The 21,118-nt window shown below is 43.6% G+C and overlaps 1 protein-coding gene across 8 annotated transcripts in view; it reads right to left on the bottom strand.

Annotated features, from left to right (window-relative positions):
• LOC144519472 (A-kinase anchor protein 13-like) overlaps positions 1–21,118 on the bottom strand; it is a 113,898-nt gene that overhangs the window by 74,620 nt on the left and 18,160 nt on the right. For 6 of the 8 annotated variants that reach the window (XM_078254664.1, XM_078253046.1, XM_078256285.1 and 3 more), the window contains 3 exons: positions 12,063–12,216; positions 5,021–5,211; positions 4,417–4,588 (listed from right to left, as the gene is read on the bottom strand). In XM_078254664.1, coding sequence (XP_078110790.1) covers positions 4,417–4,588; positions 5,021–5,211; positions 12,063–12,216 — 517 coding nt within the window. The remainder of the gene's footprint in view (positions 1–4,416; positions 4,589–5,020; positions 5,212–12,062; positions 12,217–21,118) is intronic. The other 2 variants (XM_078257113.1, XM_078258709.1) reach the window with 1 other exon arrangement.

Genomic DNA, 21,118 nt, shown 5'->3' with positions numbered 1-21,118 from the left:
GCTGCAGTACAGCAATCCCCAACATGCAGTATGTTGGCTCAACTTGAGCCACCAAAACAGCTTCACTGCTCCTTGGCAGAGATCCTAGCTAACTGGCTAGTTAGCTTCACTAGCTATGCAATGGTTAAATATTGTTCTTACTCCAATGAAATTCCTCAACCAAAACTTGATGTTAATTATCTATAAGAAACTTTGGGCCACAATAATTATTTTCATTTTTAATTAATTAATTGGTCAAAAAAATTGTCACACAAAACAGAGAAAAAGAAATCAGTTTCCTGAGCTCACTGTGAAGTTTTGCAACGTTTGTCCAACCAATAGTATAGAGATATTACATTTTAAAATAAAGACAAGGGAAAGCTGCAAATCCTGAAATCTGAAAAGCTTTGACTAGCAAATGTTGCAAATGCTGAACGACAAAAAAAGATGGCTGAGGGGTCACAGATGACTCGACTCAACATTCAGGGGGCAGTCCTATTATCAAAATCAACCAACCACTACATAACACACTAGAAGTCCTGTATTACCAAACTTAAAAGCTGAGTGTACTCCATATTGCAAATAATTAGGATAGATAATCTGAGCGAATCTGTCTATTTGTGGACTATTGAGACTGCACATCACCAAGTCATTTGCTGAAACGGTATTGACTGACAAACCATAGGCTACAGATTATTTGACACTGAATGTTGCCAACTGTTCCACAGGATATTAGCTGGGTGTTGCTTCCATTGACAGGCACAGTCTTTTCAGTGATTTTTCTTGTGGACAATAGACGGCTGGCTATGGTGAGATCAGTGACTGCTGCGTGTCCACAGCGTGAAGGATGACTGAGATACAACACCATCACCTCCACCTATAGTCTGCTGCTATCCATCATCTGACAGAGCTGATAAATGGAGAGCAGAGTTGCACTCTTCTTCCCTCCCCGCAGTTCACTGCAGCTGAGCGTCTTGTATTGAAGCTGTGACATATTGTAAAGCAGAACCTATTAGAGCACACATCACTCACCACAGCAGGAAGCCGCCTTCCACATCAACAACACGACAACTGACGCAACTCAATGCAAAGGAGCCTCTCTGTGTGTGTGTGTGTGTGTGTGTGTGTGTGTGTGTGTGTGTGTGTGTGTGTGTCCAGCTTAAAAAAGCTGTACACTTTTCACAACAGTAACAAGCAGATCTCATCTAATCGGCAGGGAGGTCATTACTGAAAATTTGATTTCATGACTTTCTCTTCAGGTCCCATGCAAATAAGGAATAAAACATTGTAAGTATTGTGAAGGTTTTCAATCTCCAGTCTTCATTTTTGTTGCGACAATAAAGGGATAGAAATCCTGCTGGTTCAATCTAATATCCAAGTCCAAGTTAAACAATACACTATTATCTTAACAATAGCCAGAGGCAGAGGCAGCGCTCTAACTACTCCCCAAAGTCTTGTTTATGCTGCTTCTCAGAGAGCAATTACCTCGTAGAGTTTATCATCCCCATCAGCTCGTTTGGCTTCCTTTAACTGATTAAAGTCATCAGAGTCAATGGCTGGAGAAAATTGCCACTTTAAATTTTAATAAAAATGTATGTTTGTTTGCACTGACATAGCTGTTTCTCACAACCCAACTGCTGTCTGGCCGGGCTGCAGCACCGAGATACTCAGCTCTGTTTGATCATACTATAACCCAAGTCAAATGAAAGTCCATATAGAGACATGTTTCATGTTCAGGTCTGTCTGTTCATATAAGCTGCCAACTAACACCACATTGACATCAGCCTTTTATTTGTGATTGCAGAGAGATGTGTATGGCCTTCAAGCAGTGCTTAATAAAAGATTACAAGAAAATCTATCCTTGAGTAATTTATCAGGTAAAATTACCAATATATGTGGTTACAGGTTCACCAAAGCTATGATTTACTTAGGTCTCTGGTACCTGAAAAGTTAATTTTTTGGGCTACTGCTCTGACTAAAGCTAGGTTTTGATTTATAGTTCAACACCACAACAGACAGATGTATCCTACGTGATCCGGCTGTGTTGAGTTTTAATTATATTCCCCAAGTAACTGTGTTTACATTCTTTATTCACAATGTGATATACAGTGACTGTGGGCTCTGCATGTACTTTTATAACCAGAGTAACAGTACATCCAGGTAACTTCTATTTTACATTGTCTCATTACTGATTATGGGACTACTGCAGTACAATTGGCTTAATCAGTTAATAAAATGCATGATTGGTCATTCAAATATTGTAGAAAAAAAGCATAGCTGAAGCCTTTATGTCATGAATTGCAAACGTACTGTATTGGCGTTTTTCCATTACATGGTACCTGCTCGCCTTGACTCTACTCACCTCTACTCGCCTCTACTCTACTCGCCTCTACTCGCCTCGACTCTACTCGCCTCGACTCGCCTCGACTCGCCTCGACTCTACTCGCCTCGACTCTACTCGCCTCTACTCGCCTCGACTCGCCTCGACTCTACTCGCCTCGACTCTACTCTACGCGCCTCTACTCGCCTCGACTCTACTCTACTCTACTCGCCTCGACTCTACTCGCCTCGACTCTACTCGCCTCGACTCTACTCTACGCGCCTCGCCTCGACTCTACTCTACTCTACTCGCCTCGCCTCTACTCGCTTCGACTCTACTCTACTCGCCTCGACTCTACTCGCCTCGACTCCGTTTTCCATTGCAGATGTTAGTACCGCCTCAGCGTGGCTGGTGGTCATGGCGGCGCCGCAGTAAACTGCCGTGACCTAACGCGACACACAGAACATGGAAGGTGTGTTGTTGTTGCCAGAAGACACATTTAGTTTCAAATGAAGCTGGAGGCAGCAGAAATAAACAGCTGGCTAAACTATTTAAAAATGGGGGGTTTGTTCAGGACACCCCCCTCTGTCACTTTCACGTCACCTTTTGGTATCAGCTCAGCTCGCTGGGAACCTCGACTGAGGTGGTACTAAAAAAAGTACCTGTTAGCAGGTACCAGGGACTTTTTTTCATAATGGAAAACCAAAAAAGGCGAGCAGAGTCGAGGCGAGTCGAGCAGGTACCATGTGATGGAAAAGCACCATATATGTCTTGACACACATCAGACTTGAGACTTGCTTCAGTTTATGTTTCCTGAATTTTGGGTGATTCTGGTTGTTTGAATAAAAACAAAAATGACCCAACGAGTCTTTTTCTACAATCTGCGCACTTTGGGCCAATGGTGAGCCAGGTGTTGCGGCAGGGCGGAGTGTCAGTAGAACGGCCCATTTGTGTGATGTCCTGTTGTGTTCTTAAACCCCCCAAGAAAGCACAAGTAGACTTTATATTTCACAATGACTATTTTATAGATTTTGTCCTTTCCAACCGCACTTGAAGGGAGCTTATTTCACAGGGGGAGAGAGAGAAAGAAAAGAGACGAGCGAGATATAGCGAGTGCCTTGTTGTTGCAGGAAACTTTCAGCTATTACACAAACTCCTGGGCAGTTCAGTGCTTGTGTTTCGTTTTTTACCCTTGTGTTTTAAAACTTTCTTGTAGCAGCGATAAAGGCAGTGTTATCAGTGTTTTCTATTTACTGTACAGGATTCTCACACCATAGCTCAAAACACACACACACACAAGTCTGATCGCCTGTTACATGATTGGTCAACACAGCGTGACGTGGGGTTGCGCTTCTCCAAAAATTGAGTCGGTCGGACGGCCAACACAGGCAGTGTGAACAATAATGAAATCGTGGAGTGTGGTGATTTGAATCATAAGATAGCAAATAATTCAGCAGGGTTTAGCTGACTAACCTAGTCCACACAGCACTTTCACATCCAGACTGTGGAGGTCAGACAGAAGCGGTACCTTAATAATGTCAGTGTAAAATGTGTTCAGTTCCACTCTGCCAATGCAGGTGTGGCAGCGGTGCTTGAGAGTGCATCACATAAATCAGCTGACAGTTTAGTCTATATTAGTCTATAAGCTAAGTTAAATTATGGTTAAACAGAAGTCGTAGCAGTAGGACATACACACTGCAAAGCACACACATACTCACACAGAACATGGAAACAGTAAACTGTATGTTGTGTGTCAATATACACTCTTCTGCACTAATCAGTAACAATGTCTCGTTTTGACCAGCAACTGTTGTGCACCTATTGGGCCAAGTTGCACTGATTTGAAAATGCTGCAACATAATGCCGAGAGTGATCAATCTTCCTAGTTTGATTGATAACTGGTCAACACGGTGAAAAATATTGCATATGACACATACATGTAGACAAACACACAAACAGAGGTGCCATGTGTGTCATTATGTGCTGTACAACTATAACTTGGTTATAATATGTTTGTGCATCAGTGCAGAGACGTTCTGACATTTTTATTGTGTGAGGAAATTATAATTATTATTAATTATTATTGTGACAGACAATCCACTGTCCTCCAGTCTCACCAGTGCTGTTGGTTAGTTCTTTCCCCAGTAAGCTCCATCCTGGAGGCAGCACAAGATGGTGGAGGGCCAGCGCCAGGCTCTCATCCAGACGTTCACACTCCTGCAGGGGAATCTGACACTCATCCAGCAGCAGTGCCCCATCGAGGCCATCAGCCCGGCCCGCCGTGCTCACCTGTGTGCAGGGTGATTACAAAGATGAGTCAAGTTAGGACGAGCAGAGGCTTAGTCTACTGGAAGAACTCGCTTTAAGACACTTAGCCTAAGAGCATTAAACACATGCCTAAAATGTAAGATGTAAATGCAAGAAGACACATATACGTGCATCCATCAGTGTTAAGCTCCATTAGTTACATTATCTCATGTCCTCCTCCTTGGCAAAGAAAATTCTATATCAAATTTCTATGGGATAATAAATTGTGCTGTAATAATTCATTGAATTGAATAAAATGTGAGGCATCAAGCCTTGTCAGGGAAGGAACAATAACATGGCAATCTTTTGTCTTACTGTCACTTTGCCCACATTGCTGTATCATTTTTCACCAATTGTAACCGCTTTTCTCCTGCTCTGTGACAAACACGTCTGTGTGGGTATTTTACTGCTCACTTGGACGTGATTCATCTTGTTGCTCACCAGGAACTGGGCCATGTCAAAAGCCAAATCCTGGACAAAGCTGAATCGATGCTCGGCCAATGGGGCCACATGACCCAGACAGGGCTTTAGGTCCTTGTTGGTCTCGGGGACACCTCGGCTGACTGAACACAAGGTGACCAACACCACCTCGCAGCAGTCATGAGCTATAAGACAACACAAGGAAGGACACAGAAAGGGAAGGTGACAGAAGACACAGAATAAATGTATACTGTGTTCAGTAGCTAGTTTAAAACGTTTTTTTCACAATACTACACACATTAATTGGTTATAATCTATATAATCAGTATGTCTGTGTGTATGGCTAAATCTTCCATATGTTTAAATTGGACTTTTATAAAATTGAGTGTGCATAGGCAATTTGCTATATCCCTGTGTTGTACAAGCATTAACCGTTGTTAGCTAGCTGCAGCTAGCACGGTGACTTTAGCGTCATAGCAACAACACAGTAAGTCATAGAAAGTACAACAACAATAATGGGAAAATCCATGGTAAAAAAAAAGAACTCTGATATTAAACTGCGACATATGTGACTTGTGGGGAAAAAAAGTATTAGGAAGTAGGGCTGTCAGCGTTAACACATTAATCGCGATGCGATTAAGGGCCGACACAATGCGATTAATTTATTTTACACTTCCCTCGGCTTTGCGTCGTGCCTCACGGCTACTATGTTGACCCTTTGGCGCTGCCGTACTTCTTCATAACACATCTTCTGCTGCAGAATGCAGGCAGGCTGCCGGCATGGAGAAAGACAGCAGCAACACACTTCTGATGGCGCTTTTCTTTTAAAAAAACTCCAGACGGCTCGTAGACAAGTCTAAACCATATGCACGTTGTGTAAAGCCAAATTAAAATATCACCGAAGCACGTCAAGCTTGAGCTACCACCTACGAGCTAAGCATATTAACGTGACGCAGTTTGATGCTAGCGGGCTCAGGTAAAGCAGTATTTTGGAGAGTGCTACTTGCCGACCTGTGGATGAAACCAAATCCCAAAAAATTACTGCAGCTCTTGCAAAATGGGTGGCAACTAACTGCAGACCTGTCAGCATGGTAGAGGACTCGGGTCTTAAAGACGTACTACGGTTGGCATGTTCTGACCCGTCTTATACACTGCCATTGAGGGGGACAGTAGTTTCACCATACACAGCCTGTATGACACGGAGAAAGCAGCTAAACTGCCAGTAAGTGAACTGCTGCCAAGTGCAAACGCTGTCTCATTAACCGGTGATCACTGGACGTCAGTGAGTAATAATAAATATTTAGGAGTTACTAAACACTATATTGACTCTGGCTGGACTTTGCACTCGTTTGCCTTAACGGTGGTTGTTAGTGTTACATCTCAGTCAATTGTTCTCAATCCTTGTTAAAAATGTAAAGGTTAAATGTCCTGATGTGGTATCTGGTTTTTGGACCATTTAGTTTGTACTGTATAAGCAACATGTTAGTGTTACATCTCAGTCAATTGTTCTCAATCCTTGTTAAAAATGTAAAGGTTAAATGTTTATGGACCATTTAGTTTGTACTGTATAAGCAACATGTTAGTGTTACATCTCAGTCAATTGCTGTGGTGTTTTAGTTAGGTACTTGGAGGAATTGTGCAATAATGACAGATTCACACATTTGTTTACAGTAAATTAATAATAATCAAGTACATAAAGTCACTTTCTTTGCATTCATTTGATTCCCAATCAAGATCCACTGGTAAGAATTACTTTCCATTGTTATTATGTACTTAAAAACTGTTCTGAAATGCAAAATAATAGAATTTTAATTGTGATAAAACATGCGATTAATCGCGATTAACTATAGACAATTTTAATCGTTTGACAGCCCTAACAGGAAGCAAAAGGGCTGATACGCAAAAACACCTGTGCTTCTCCTGTAGCCAGTAGGCCTACTAACGATTACCAACAATACTTTAGTCATTTGAGAACACAGAATACAGTAAGTACAACTGTGCAATAAGAACTGCTCATTCATAATAATCAACAACAATATAGTGCAGATTTGCACCGCTGACTTCAATCATATCTAATTAATTCCAATAAATCTGAATATTATTATATATTAACATTATGTGTTTCAATTTATCTCACTACCTATTCAGCAGTCATAAATCAAAGTTGACCTACCAACAAATGGACAGAGGACTGTAGTCCACATACAGGGTCACTGTCAAAACACCTAAAGGCTCTGACTGATGCCTTGTAAATGACATCTCTGCTTCTAATTTACACATGGCCTTCTGCATCAATTTAATTCTTCCACAAATGCCAAGTCATATGCTTTTTAAACATGAGCTGAGCCTTGATGGCGCTCTCTGCATCTGGAGCTACATGTCTTGTTTTAAATGTATGTAAAATTGTATGTTCGGTGTTTTTATGTATATGTTGTGATTGTTTTATGTGAACCCCAAGAAAGAGTAGCTCCTACATTGTTAGCAGCTAATGGGGATCCGAATAAAGGAATTAATCATATCAGACCCATTTCTTCTTCTCTTCAGACGCTTCTCCGGGAACCATCACCTTATCGTGGTGGAGAGGTTTGTGTGTCCCTATGAACCTGAGGGCTGTGTTGTCTGGAGCTTTGTGCTCCTGGTAGGGTCTCCCAAGGCAAAGTGGTCTCAGGTGAGGGGCCAGACAAAGAATGGTTCAAAAATCCTATGAAAAATCGATGAAGGGATGAAGTGACCCTGCCCGGAGGAAGCCCGGGGCCCCCGTCTGGAGCCAGGCCCAGATGGAGGGCTCGTCAGCGAGCGTCTGGTGGCCGGGTTTGCCACGGAGCCCGGTCGGGCACAGCCCGAAAAAGCTACGTGGCAGACATCCCTCCATCCCATGGGCCCACCACCTGTGGGAGGAACCGCTGGGGTCGGGTGCGCTGCCACATGGGTGGCAGTGAAGGTCAGGGGCCTCGACGGACCAGACCCGGGCAGCAGAGGCTGGCTCTGGGGGACGTGGAATGTCACCTCTCTGTGGGGGAAGGGAGCCGGAACTTGTGCGGGAGGTGGAGCGCTACCGGTTAGATCTGGTGGGGGCTTACCTCTACGCACAGTCTTGGTTCTGGAACCATACTCCTGGATAGGGGTTGGACTCTTTTTCTTCTCCGGAGTTGCCCAGGGTGTGAGGCGCCGGGCGGGTGTGGGGATACTCACAAGCCCCCGGCTGGCGCCGCTACGTTGGAGTTTAACCCGGTGGGCGAGAGGGTCGCCTCCCTACGCCTGCGGGTTGTGGGGGGGAAAACTCTGACTGTTGTTTGTGCATATGCACCAAACAAGAGTTCAGAGTATTCGGCCTTCTTGGAGACCTTGAGTGGAGTCCTGCATGGGGCTCCAGTCGGGGACTCCATAGTTCTGCTGGGGGGGGACTTCAACGCGCACGTGGGTAATGATGGAGACACATGGAGAGGCGTGATTGGGAGGAACGGCCTCCCTGATCTAAACCAGAGTGGTTGTTTGTTGTTGGACGTCTGTGCTAGTCATGGATTGTCTATAACGAACACCATGTTCGAACATAGGGATGCTCATAAGTGTACTTGGTACCAGAGCACCCTAGGCCAAAGGTCAATGATCGATTTTATAATCGTTTCATCTGATCTGAGGCCATATGTTTTGGACACTCGGGTGAAGAGAGGGGCGGAGCTGTCAACCGATCACCATCTGGTGGTGAGTTGGGTCAGGGGATGGGGGAAGACTCTGGACAGACCTGGTAAGCCCAAACGGGTAGTGCGGGTAAATTGGGAACGTCTGGAGGAGGCCCCTGTCCGACAGACTTTCAACTCACACCTCCGGCGGAGCTTTTTCGTGCATCCCTGTGGAGGCTGGGGGCATTGAACCCGAGTGGACAATGTTCAAAGTTTCCATTGCTGAAGCTGCGGTGAGGAGCTGTGGTCTTAGGGTCTTAGGTGCCTCAAGGGGCGGTAACCCACGAACACCGTGGTGGACACCGGTGGTCAGGGAAGCCGTCCGACTGAAGAAGGAGTCTTTCCGGGATATGTTATCCCAGGCGACTCCGGAGGCAGTTGCAAGGTACCGAAGGGCCCGAAGGGCTGCAGCCTCTGCCGTGAAAGAGGCAAAGCAGCGTGTGTGGGAGAAGTTCGGAGAAGACATGGAGAAGGACTTTCGGTCGGCACCAAGGTACTTCTGGAAAACCGTTCGCCACCTCAGGAGGGGGAAGCGGGGAACCATCCAAGCTGTGTACAGTAAGGATGGGACACTGTTGACCTCAACTGAGGAGGTAATAGGGCGGTGGAAGGAGCACTTTGAGGAACTCCTAAATCCGACTAATACGCCCTCTATGGTAGAGGCAGAGCTGGAGGATGAGGGGGGATTGGCATCAATTTCCCTGGTGGAGGTTGCTGAGGTAGTTAAACAACTCCACAGTGGCAAAGCCCCAGGAATTGATGAGATCCGTCCAGAAATGCTTAAAGCTCTGGGTGTGGAGGGGTTGTCTTGGTTGACACGCCTCTTCAACATTGCGTGGAAGTCTGGGGACGGTGCCTAAGGAGTGGCAGACCGGGGTGGTGGTTCCCCTTTTTTAAAAAGGGGGGACCAGAGGGTGTGTGCCAATTACAGGGGTATCACACTTCTCAGCCTCCCCGGTAAAGTCTACTCCAAGGTGCTGGAAAGGAGGGTTCGGTCGATAGTCGAATCTCAGGTTGAAGAGGAACAATGCGGATTCCGTCCTGGTCGTGGAACAACGGACCAGATCTTTACTCTCGCAAGGATCCTGGAGGGAGCCTGGGAGTATGCCCAACCAGTCTACATGTGTTTTGTGGATCTGGAGAAGGCGTATGACCGGGTGCCCCGGGAGATACTGTGGGAGGTGCTGCGGGAGTACGGGGTGAGGGGGTCCCTTCTCAGGGCCATCCAATCTCTGTACGACCAAAGCGAGAGCTGTGTCCGGGTTCTCGGCAGTAAGTCGGACTCGTTTCAGGTGAGAGTTGGCCTCCGCCAGGGCTGCGCTTTGTCACCAATCCTGTTTGTAGTATTTATGGACAGGATATCGAGGCGTAGTCGGGGTGGAGATGGGTTGCAGTTCGGTGGGCTGGGGATCTCATCGCTGCTTTTTGCAGATGATGTGGTCCTGATGGCATCATCGGCCTGTGACCTTCAGCACTCACTGGATCGGTTCGCAGCTGAGTGTGAAGCGGCTGGGATGAGGATCAGCACCTCTAAATCGGAGGCCATGGTTCTCAGCAGGAAACCGATGGAGTGCCTTCTCCAGGTAGGGAATGAGTCCTTACCCCAAGTGAAGGAGTTCAAGTACCTTGGGGTCTTGTTCGCGAGTGAGGGGACAATGGAGCGGGAGATTGGTCGGAGAATCGGCACAGCAGGTGCGGTATTACATTCAATTTATCGCACCGTTGTGACGAAAAGAGAGTTGAGCCAGAAGGCAAAGCTCTCAATCTACTGGTCAGTTTTTGTTCCTACCCTCACCTATGGTCATGAAGGCTGGGTCATGACTGAAAGAACAAGATCCAGGGTACAAGCGGCCGAAATGGGTTTCCTCAGGAGGGTAGCTGGCGTCTCCCTTAGAGATAGGGTGAGAAGCTCAGTTATCCGTGAGGAGCTCGGAGTAGAGCCGCTGCTCCTTTGCGTCGAAAGGAGCCAGTTGAGGTGGTTCGGGCATCTGGTAAGGATGCCCCCTGGGCGCCTCCCTAGGGAGGTGTTCCAGGCACGTCCAGCTGGGAGGAGGCCTCGGGGGAGACCCAGGACTAGGTGGAGGGATTATATCTCTAACCTGGCCTGGGAATGCCTCGGGATCCCCCAGTCGGAGCTGGTTAATGTGGCCCGGGAAAGGGAAGTTTGGGGTCCCCTGCTGGAGCTGCTACCCCCGCGACCCGACCCCGGATAAGCGGATGAAGATGGATGGATGAATGGATGAAGACCCATTTATCCCACACATCTTCTTACTCTGTGGCAGTGTTGTTCTTCTTGTTACAAACATATAGTCAGATGGTATAGTCCACTTGAATATTATGGTAGAAATGCCTTGCTCAGGGGCACCTCAATCCATGCCAAAGTAGATATTCAGTGTATCCGTCGCCATTTTCCCAGGCCACATGGGAATTCTATCCCGCAACCTTCTGCTTGGTCACAGGACGGGTCCTTTGGAGCTGTGTGAGTACTGATGATAGAGCAGTGAAGCAGATCTAATCTGTTAGTAGAGAGTAACACTCCTCAGATGGCTATAGTTCAGCCAAACTCTTAACAAGATAACGCAGTTTAACATGTTCTGCATGACATGAAATGTTTTACATAAGTTCAACAATGTATTTTATATTTGTCCCTTCAGCACATACTCAATGTCTTTCCCAACATTTTGCTACCATCCCTGTTTATTACAGGCTCACAAGTAGGCCTATGTGAACAATAACTTTTGAACCTTGATTACCGTGCTCCCTGTAGTTGTTCATCCACCTCACAGGAAGTAGCTCCTGCAATATGTTCAATTTTGCAAGTAGAATAAGTGGGATGTGCTCCAAGAGGAGTGATGAATGAGCTAGGCTCTAGAAAAAGTCAACTGAGGTGATTTCTCCTTTTCCAACACACAGTTTAAAAACGAGGACAGTGGTGGTGGATGATTAATCGTTTATTATTCCGACTTTCTTCCACAGCTATAATATCTCCTGACTGCACTATGCTTTCTGTGTGATGTGTAGGAAGAATAATACCATCCTCTTCTTAAATATAATTTTGTTTTGATGAATCTGTGGCATTTTGGCATGCTTTAGCACCCATTAATGTTCATTTAGGCGGAGAACTTTAAGTGGACTTTGACTGCCATGATGCTACTTTCAAGGAACCTTCATTTCAGTTTGTTTTTATTTACCACTACAGCACTATTCTGGGTAATCTATTGGGTCTGTGCTATCACTAAACACAGGTAGACATGACATTTAACATGTGTCTCAAATACTGTAGGTGGAGCTGCCTTCTCACAGGTCCATTAGAGGTAACAGGGAAGCTGCAAGGCATTGTGGGTGGGGTGGCTTACCGGGACACAGCGCCTCCAAGGTGTCATGACTGCTCCTTAGGGTGCTGGTCAGATGTCTCTGTGTGCTGCCAGCAAACAGCAAGAAGTAGTCCACGCCCTCCTCATCTGCAGCCAGCTCTTCATCAGCGAGCTGCACCGTGATAACACACCGCCCCTGCAGAGAGAGAGAGAGAGACAGAAAGAAAGAGAGAGAGAGAGAGAGAAAGAGAGAGAGAGAAAGAAAGAGAGAGAGAGAGAGAGAGAGAGAGAGAGAGAGAGAGAGAGAGAGAGAGAGAGAGAGAGAGAAAGAGACAGAGAGAGAGAGAGAGAGAAAGAAAGAAAGAAAGAAAGAGAGAGAGACAGAGAGAGGAGGATAAAAAAATCAAAGGGTATCAAGAAAGAAAGAAAAACATATTTAGAGAGAGATCTAGGTTAAGTGTTCATACATTTCATCTTAGTAAAAGTGGAGGAAACAACTGATTGCAGTAAATCTGACTCTTGTGTTGCATTTTCTTTTTTCAAACCATCTACTATCTAATAGATATATAGAATATCTTCCATTCATTGATTTGCCAATATACAGCACGTTTTGGCTTTTTCTGATGAGAATTTGAACCTCTATGTGAAAGAAGTCAATTTTCTATCATGTCTTAATTAAGACATATTTCATGCAAACAGCTTTTAATAAATGTGTTATTGCAGAGAGAATGCATTTCGATTACAATTACCAAGCCACATTTGGAGCTAGTCAGGGACGCATACAGTATGTCCACTATACAACAATGCTCAAGAACACAAATGCATCCCTTACATAATTTAATACAAGCTAGATAGTGTGTATAGCACAACAAGTCCCACAACACTCACACACAGACGCACAATTAAGTCCATAACGTAGGCAAAAAGTACTAATTCTAATCCAACTCCTCTTCCAGTGCATGTTTATCAGTCTCCCATAGGTACAATCAAAAGCAAGAGGAGAGTGAAATCCAATCACAGTTGGTCACTTTAGAAGCATTTAAGACAAGTGCTGATGCCAGATGTGAACTACAATCCTTCACCATCTTCATAGATCTAGTTACAGATTGGATATATCTGGATGCCAAATCTTAACAGGGCCACAGTGTAAAACTCTGTGTGGAGGCTGCCAGTTTTCTCAGCACCACCCTTGTTTACAACAATTGCACAAAATGCCTCAAAGTTAATGTGGTATTGATTTATTGATGTTAAAATGCTACTCATCACATTATTAACAAACAAACAGGGAGGCAGCAAACAGCGCTGAAACATGAAACAACATCAAGCAGCAGCTTGACTTTCTGCCGACCCAGTGAGCAAGCACCGTCAGGTTCAGGCCACAGAGGAGGAAACTATTTTACAAATGGAGGAGGCAACATGATTAACAGCTTCTGTTGTAGTGCTTTTTATAAACTAATCCAGCTTTTTAACTCTTGTGCATCCATGGAACATTAATAAAGGGTTACGCTCTTCTCCAGAGCCCTACTTCACACTCAGTTTTTTTTCTACTACAGTTATGAGTTAAAACAATTGTTCCCTAGAAACTAAACAGTGCTTATTGAGTGTAACAATTCTCTTTCCACAGCCATACAGTGGGGAGAACAAGTATTTGATACACTGCCGACTTTGCAGGATTTCCTACTTACAAAGCTCATAGAGGTCTGTAATTTTTATCATAGGTACACTTCAACTGTGAGAGACGGGATCTAAAACAAAATTCCAGAAAATCACATTGTATGATTTTTAAATAATTAATTTGCATTTTATTGCATGACATAAGTATTTGATCACCTACCAACCAGTAAGAATTCCGGCTCTCACAGACCTGTTAGTTTTTCTTTAAGAAGCCCTCCTGTTCTCCACTCATTACCTGTATTAACTGCACCAGTTTTTCATCAGGTTTCTGTACCAAATATTAAGTTCTGCTTTTCTGATGTATGAAATACGTATGTCATGCAATAAAATGCAAATTAATTACTTAAAAATCATACAATGTGAATTTCTGGATTTTTGTTTTAGATTCCGTCACTCAGAGTTGAAGAGTACCTATGATAAACATTGCAGACTTCTACATGCTTTGTAAGTGGGAAAACCTGCAAAATCGGGAGTGTATCAAATACTTGTTCTCCCCACTGTATGTTCCAGTTTGGTGCAAAAACCAAAATCAGAGACCTTTGTTGTGTATAGGGCTGAGAAGGAGCGACTCTGCCTTTATTGAGATTGGACGACGACGATTCGGCTTGGCAATACCAAAAACACAAGTGGAAAAATTGCACTAATTAGATGGATTAAACAGTGGGTTTGTCTGGTCTCACATAAGTGGCAACCATAAGCATGTCCAGCTGACTAGCTTGCTGTTAGTAACCAAGTCTTACTTCCTAGCATAAGGAGTACATCATGAACTCACTGCATTATTTTGTGACATTACAGGTTACATTAAAAACAGCTCAGTTCATGACAAGTAGTCTTCATGCATTGTGTAGTATCTTCCCACTGTGTGGAAGCCGGGTCTGAAAGCTATCAGAGTGTAGGCAACGCTAGCAGCTGTGTTCTGCTTTTATTGGATTTGGGGAGGTTTTACATTCCAGCATAAATGGCAAACATTACCCGAAATAGCATTTTGTTTGACTAACAGTTAGGGGTGTCACGATTCTCCAAATCCTCGATTCGATTACATTTTCGTTTCTAAGGTCACGGATCGATTTGATTCTCGATTTTTACTTTCTTTTTTTTAAAGCACAGGTTGCAATGCCATTTTTAGACCAGACTTTAATGCAATATAATATCTGACCTTTGTTCACAATGTAGCCTACCACACTACATTGTCAAATTTAAAACATGTATTAACAACATAATGCAACAATAACTTATATCTTCAGTCAATTGGAAACTTAAGCAAAATAATCTGCCATCTAGTTTCTCATTAAGCGTCTTGGTCGACTAAGACAAAAACGACCGATTCGTCGACTAACAACTAAGAGGGGGCAGCCCTACTAATGTCCAAATAGTTTCAAATTACAGTTATGTGTTCAGTCTGCTTTTCTAAAGGGACAATTGGCTATGTTGTAGCTGGATTGTTGTGGACAATGGAGTGGTGTCATCTGAGGACAGACTGAGGAGGAGGAGAAGCAACAAAAAAGAGGGATATTGTTCAAAATGAGCTGTTTTCCACTGGGGGACTGTAGCTTGTTCACATCGAGGGGTGATAATGGGACATTTCATCCCACTTAATCTGACCAGTGTTGCATCTTTTCACCAGGCCTTTCCAACATGAACAGCCTGATTTGGTGGCCAGTTTAGGCCGGTGTCGAGAAGAGCTTAACAGTCAGGGTTAAAGGTGCTCCTTCTCTTATAAAGTTGTAGTCTCAGGGCCTTGTTCTATGTGCGTGTGTGTGTGTGTGTGTGTGTGTGTGTGTGTGTGTGTGTGGGGGGGGGGATCAGCAGGTTGTCCGTTAGGCTAACCAGCAATATTGGAATTGGCAACTCTCTGTTTGACAAGCCACTGCTGAGTAATGTGAGGGGGGAAATGTGTTCACAGGCGACCACATAGCCCAGAGGCCACAGGAAGAGAAACTGTCTGCAGTGACCTTCGGAGAGCTGGGACTAAATACATTGACTTGCAGCATGAAGGATGCAGGCTTTGCTATGCACAGAGTGTCTCTGCTTTAACAAGCGGAGCAGGGGCACTGGCATAAATGAGTTGTAGATGGGTGGAAGCCAGCAGGCATGACATATTCTCTCCATTAAAAATTCATCTCTTATCCCCAGCCCAGATTGGAAATTAGAGTTTGCTGATACTGAACGCATTGGTACGTCAGTGGATTTGTGAGTTTGCACTCCATGTGTAAATGAAAACGTGTTTATGGGAAAGTAAGTTCCACATTCTCACTATGAACAAAAGGAAAGCAAATGAGTAATTGTTTTTTCTACTGCTTTTTTTTCTAGGCTGGTGGCAAATCACCTTAATCACAATATCAACCTGCTGCATCTGGCGCATTAGTTGCTAAAATGATTTTTGATGGCACCACAGCAGTGTCCCATTTTGTCTAAATTAATATTCATCCATCATAAATGGATAAATAATTTTTTTTTAACTGAAGTAAAATCACGTCTACAGTACATAATATGTTTTCACTCTCCTCCTGTTACTTTCAACCTCCTCAGGTATGATTGCTTGTAATCGATCTGCTAACTATGAATTCAAACTTATCTGAATAAAAAGTGTAAGAGTAGAGAGCAGAATAGAAAATCAACTAAATATAAATAATAATTAAAAAAAAATGTGTTGGCAGTGGGTGGAGAAACAGATGTGAAACATCTGCTGGGGTCTGCAGGAAACACAGCTGCACACAGTGACCTTTGTAAAGCATAGTAAAGCTACTGACAATAAGTCTAATAATAACAATAACTAAAACTCTAAATAGAACATTTTTCTTCTGGTTTTAAAGCTGTGTGACATGCACACATGGATGTCTTTCAGCCCCATTGTATGACTGCGTTCTCTGCTGGTAATAAGTACTTAACAAAGTGACCTGCTGGGGTATTGACCTGCTAATCATGGGGCTTCAGCGGGGAAAAGGCAACTATTAAGCGACATCAAAAGAACAGCTGGAGGCTATGAACCCAGCCCCCTCTTCCTTAATATGCATGTGTGAGAGTAGCCTTTTCCTCAAATCCTGCAACTGTACTGGGTCCAACTCTCCACGTAATGATTTTGAGGCATTCACACATACTGTTAGAAATTCTCACCAATGATGAGTTTTCTATGCAGTTTAAATTCATGTTTATCCCCCTGGCTGGATTTCTGACTATAGGCAGCACAATGTGGAAGTTTGCTCCACTTTTGCACCCACACTAATTGTCAAGACATCCTATGGCACCGCTTACATTTTCTCTCATCATTAATTACTGTTTTACCTTAGATCTACCTCCTAGTTTTCACTCAGTCCTGCTGCACTGAAACTGCTATAATAAAAAACATACTATGGACAAGACGTCACATTTCATGTTCCGTAAAGAGCTGGCGTGATGAAAAGTTAAAAAGGTTTATGGTTGCATTTGCCTGACAGTGTGATTCATCCCTGCTGGCATTCAAAAAACAGAAGATTACATTACATGTCATTTAGCTGACGCTTTTATCCAAAGTGACTAACAGTTGCTATATCGCACGCCTCTGGAGCAACTAGGGGTTAAGTGTCTTGCTCAGGGACACATTGGTTGACGTATCGCAGTGGGAATATTGCAACCCAGAAACGTTGCAGCTTTTGTTCCCACTTGACAATTTAGAAGATAATTATTGGAATCCTACTAGCTCGTCTGCAAGTTTTGGGAGACAGACACCCATTCAATCAGAACTGACAGAGCATTTACTAATCAATCTACACACATCTTCCAATTTTACAAAGGCTGCTGACATCTAGAGCATCCTTCATCCCTCTTTCAGTAAGCTTCAGACCATCAAATAGCAGAGAAGTCACAGGATCCATCACCACAACTACTTTTGTGTCCACAGTCATGTGCCCTGTGTTAGAGACTTAACCTCCACCTGCTCATCTAATTGTAACCCACTCTGGAAAACACGGTCTGCTAAATGCCAAGAATGTAAATAGCAGGTTTACTCACAGTCAGACCAGCAGCAAGGACTGGCTCTCTGTTATTGAAAGAGAACTTATCTTCTGCAAGTCATCCTCTGCCCAACAAATCACATGACCCTTTCTACTCCCTCTAATTGCGCTCTGAAAAACTAATTTCTTTACCCATCACATCCTCATTAAAAGTCATTATTTGGCCAAATAAAAGATTTGCAAGAACACCAAGGTCTTGACTTCCTTATTTCTGGTTGTTTTTACAGTTGGTTCAATCAAACTGGATGGCAGAGTATTTTTAGGAGGTACAATTACAGGCCGACTACTTAACCCCTATCTAGCTGACAATTGCTGTGATAAGCGTCTAAAACCTGATGTCTAATGAGGCCTGACTGCCCGCCTGATTCCACTGAAGAGTCGGACTGTAAATCACAGATAAGGCTGTCTGGGTCGTTAATGTGTGAGCCACTCCAGCCTTTAGAGACCCACACACAAACACACACATCTCTGACTTATCTCATTTCCTGTGTGCCTTCCTCACCTGCTAGTGATAGGGAACCTGTGCAACCACTCAGACAAGAACTCAGAAATGTCTCTCACACACACACACACACACACACACACACACACACACACACACACACACACACACACACACACACCTCATGTGTCAAATAATGCTGGTGCCATGATGGCAAACATTTTAGGATCATTTCTTTGCTACATGAAGTGTATTTAAGACTAATTTAAAACCTCAAAGAATTTGATTGACAAAGCCAGACTGTTTATAATCTAACAGTTATTCAGCTATGATGTATTCCTGGGGAAAAGAGTGGCATGCTCTATCCAACTGAAGGGGGGAAACATGGCCGACTGACCGCTTATAAGAGGCACGGGGTGCAAAAAGCTGCACTGTTTGATAACCAGGAATATGAGCTACAAAGCAAAACTTTCAGTTTATAAATTAACCCTCACCTATAGTAACAAGCTTTGAGTAGCGACAAAGAACAAGATGGGAGATTTAAAGCTGCTGAGATAACCTCTGCAGATCGGTTGCCACATTCTGCATGACACAGTGGGTAAGTCAGCAATCTTAAGGCTCTGACACACCAACCCGACGGCCGACCTTCGGCAGAAAAGGCAGTCGGATTGACTGCCTCCCCGAGTTGGTCAAAAAAGAGCCTCGGAACACACCGAAGCGATGCTGACTTGAGCGTATGTTCTGCGCGTGCAGACTGTCCGACGGCCAATAATCGGGTTGGTGTGTCAGCGCCTTTAGAGGACTTCAGAAGTCTGCGCCTCATCCACCTGAACTACCTCATCTGGTAGGTTGGAGATCCTCAACACTTAGGGAAAGTTTGCAAAGGATGTCAAAGATAACATGCTTGCATCCTAGATCCAGGTAAGTGGTTACAACATGCATGGATAGAGATGGTAGATGGTAAATCAAAAATGTTGAAAACCAAAAAAATTAAATAAAAAAAAAACCTAGCTTTGAATAATTAGAATCAGCTGCACATCTGACGCTAAACTCAATGTTCTTATTAAAAAAGAAGCATGGAAATGTGGTTGAAGCTTGAGAAACTCATCCACAAAGTTTCTCCTGTTTAGGAAATAAACTGCCTAAGAACCTTGTTACTGCAGGGTGAAGACCTTTTACTTCTTTGTCAGACAACCTATAGACGAGTTAACACTGGTTCCTGGACAAAAGCAACTTTGCAGTACAGAATGTTCTTTCACACACACACACACACACACACACACACACACACACACACACAGTCTGCATACATAAAACATTTAAGCTCACAATTAACAAGAACATCCAGCAATCAAGAGGTCATGAGTCATCTTAATACAAAGCTCTTTGCTGTAATTACCTGTGTGTTACCTGTGTTAAGAAGAACACGTTCATGTTGTCGTATCGGTAGTCTTGTTTTTTTTTGTAGTCATGTTAGTCATTTCCTAAAACATTATCTGGGTCTATTTTTTCAATACCACCATTCCACCAAGTAGTTCTTATATTATTTAACTGATAACATGTAAAACATGATCACTAAATATAAAATAAAGGACCCTAAGCAGAGGGAAACGGTTAAAAATGTGTGCTAGTCAGCAAACATTAAATAGCCACTTGTTTTGCATGCAGTCTGATATTCTACTATCCCGCCCTGCACACCCACACACTTGTTCAGTTATTCCAGTCAATTAGACCTGTTCTTAGGTTGAAGTCAGGCGCAGCTATTCCAGAAATTGCATGAGATCATCTAACTCCATATACAGTACTAATAAAGACGATAAAGGTGTAACTTGTCTCACCCCAACAGGTGCAACAAACGAACCTACAGCCACCGCCTGCACACACCTACAGTACACAGTCCTGAGGAGACGTTGAGGCAGGCAAAGTGAAAACGCCTGTATGGGTGGAATTAAGAGACAAACTGTGTGCACTGGAGAATAGGGTTGGTGTGATGGATAATGTCATCGTCCATCGGTGTGATGTTACGACGGACATCATGATGCCCCCTCCTAGCCACACCAACAACGCGCCGCTGGTTTGCGGTTACGCTAATGGCATTCATTCATTCATTTCATTTATTATACAGGAAAATTTAAAAAGCAACAATTAAGTTACAATAAACGGGCCTGACTCCGTTTAAAAACTGGTTTACAGCAGGTTCCTGTTCTGCAGCAACATAGAACAATGAACACAATTTCGGCACATTTATACAGGACATTATTATTTACTAGACAGATGCAAACAAATAAAACTTTAAATAAACAAGAAACAAACAAGACTAAAAACAATACATGAACAATCAGTGTGTGCAAGTATGACTATCAAGAAGAAACAGTTTATATGACTTTTTGAAATATGTGATGGATGATAGTGTTCGAATGCGATGGGGAATGTCATTGCAAATTTTGGTGTAAATATAGAAAAAGGATTTCTGACCGTAGTTGTTTTTGTATGGGGGGACTGGAATGAGTGCCTGTGAGAGTGATCTAGTGAGGGGTAGTGGTCTCATATTGTGTGTCGGAAGAAGACCTGTAAGTGCTAGTAAAGAGCCATTTTGAATCTGAAAATGAAATGCAATAGCATGGCTGTTTACGTAGTTCTGGTAAGTCAAAGCATTTGTGCGTGTGAGCGCATGAGACCACTTTGGAAGATTGCAGTGGATCTTAAGTGCTCGGTAGTATAGTCGTGCTATTGGTTCAGTAATGTCCTTAGTGGTAAGAGACCAGATTGTATATATATTGTGTGCTTAAAAAGTGACAATTCAGAGTTATCAACGATGCACAGATTGATTGTGCGAGAGCAACTGCAGGTGGTCACTCAGGCTGTCACAATTTCCCAAAAGTATCAGTTTGGATAGTTGTAATTGTGAAAGAGAGAGTGAGAGAGAGAGAGAAATACTGGTACAATTACGAACCCACTTATTTCTGCAGTCTATGGAACACACTGATTTCTGG

The sequence above is a fragment of the Sander vitreus genome, chromosome 1 (assembly GCF_031162955.1).
Source record: "Sander vitreus isolate 19-12246 chromosome 1, sanVit1, whole genome shotgun sequence".
Lineage (NCBI taxonomy): Eukaryota > Metazoa > Chordata > Actinopteri > Perciformes > Percidae > Sander > Sander vitreus.
Note: the sequence above shows the minus strand (reverse complement) of the source record. Positions and strands in the feature narration are given on the sequence as shown.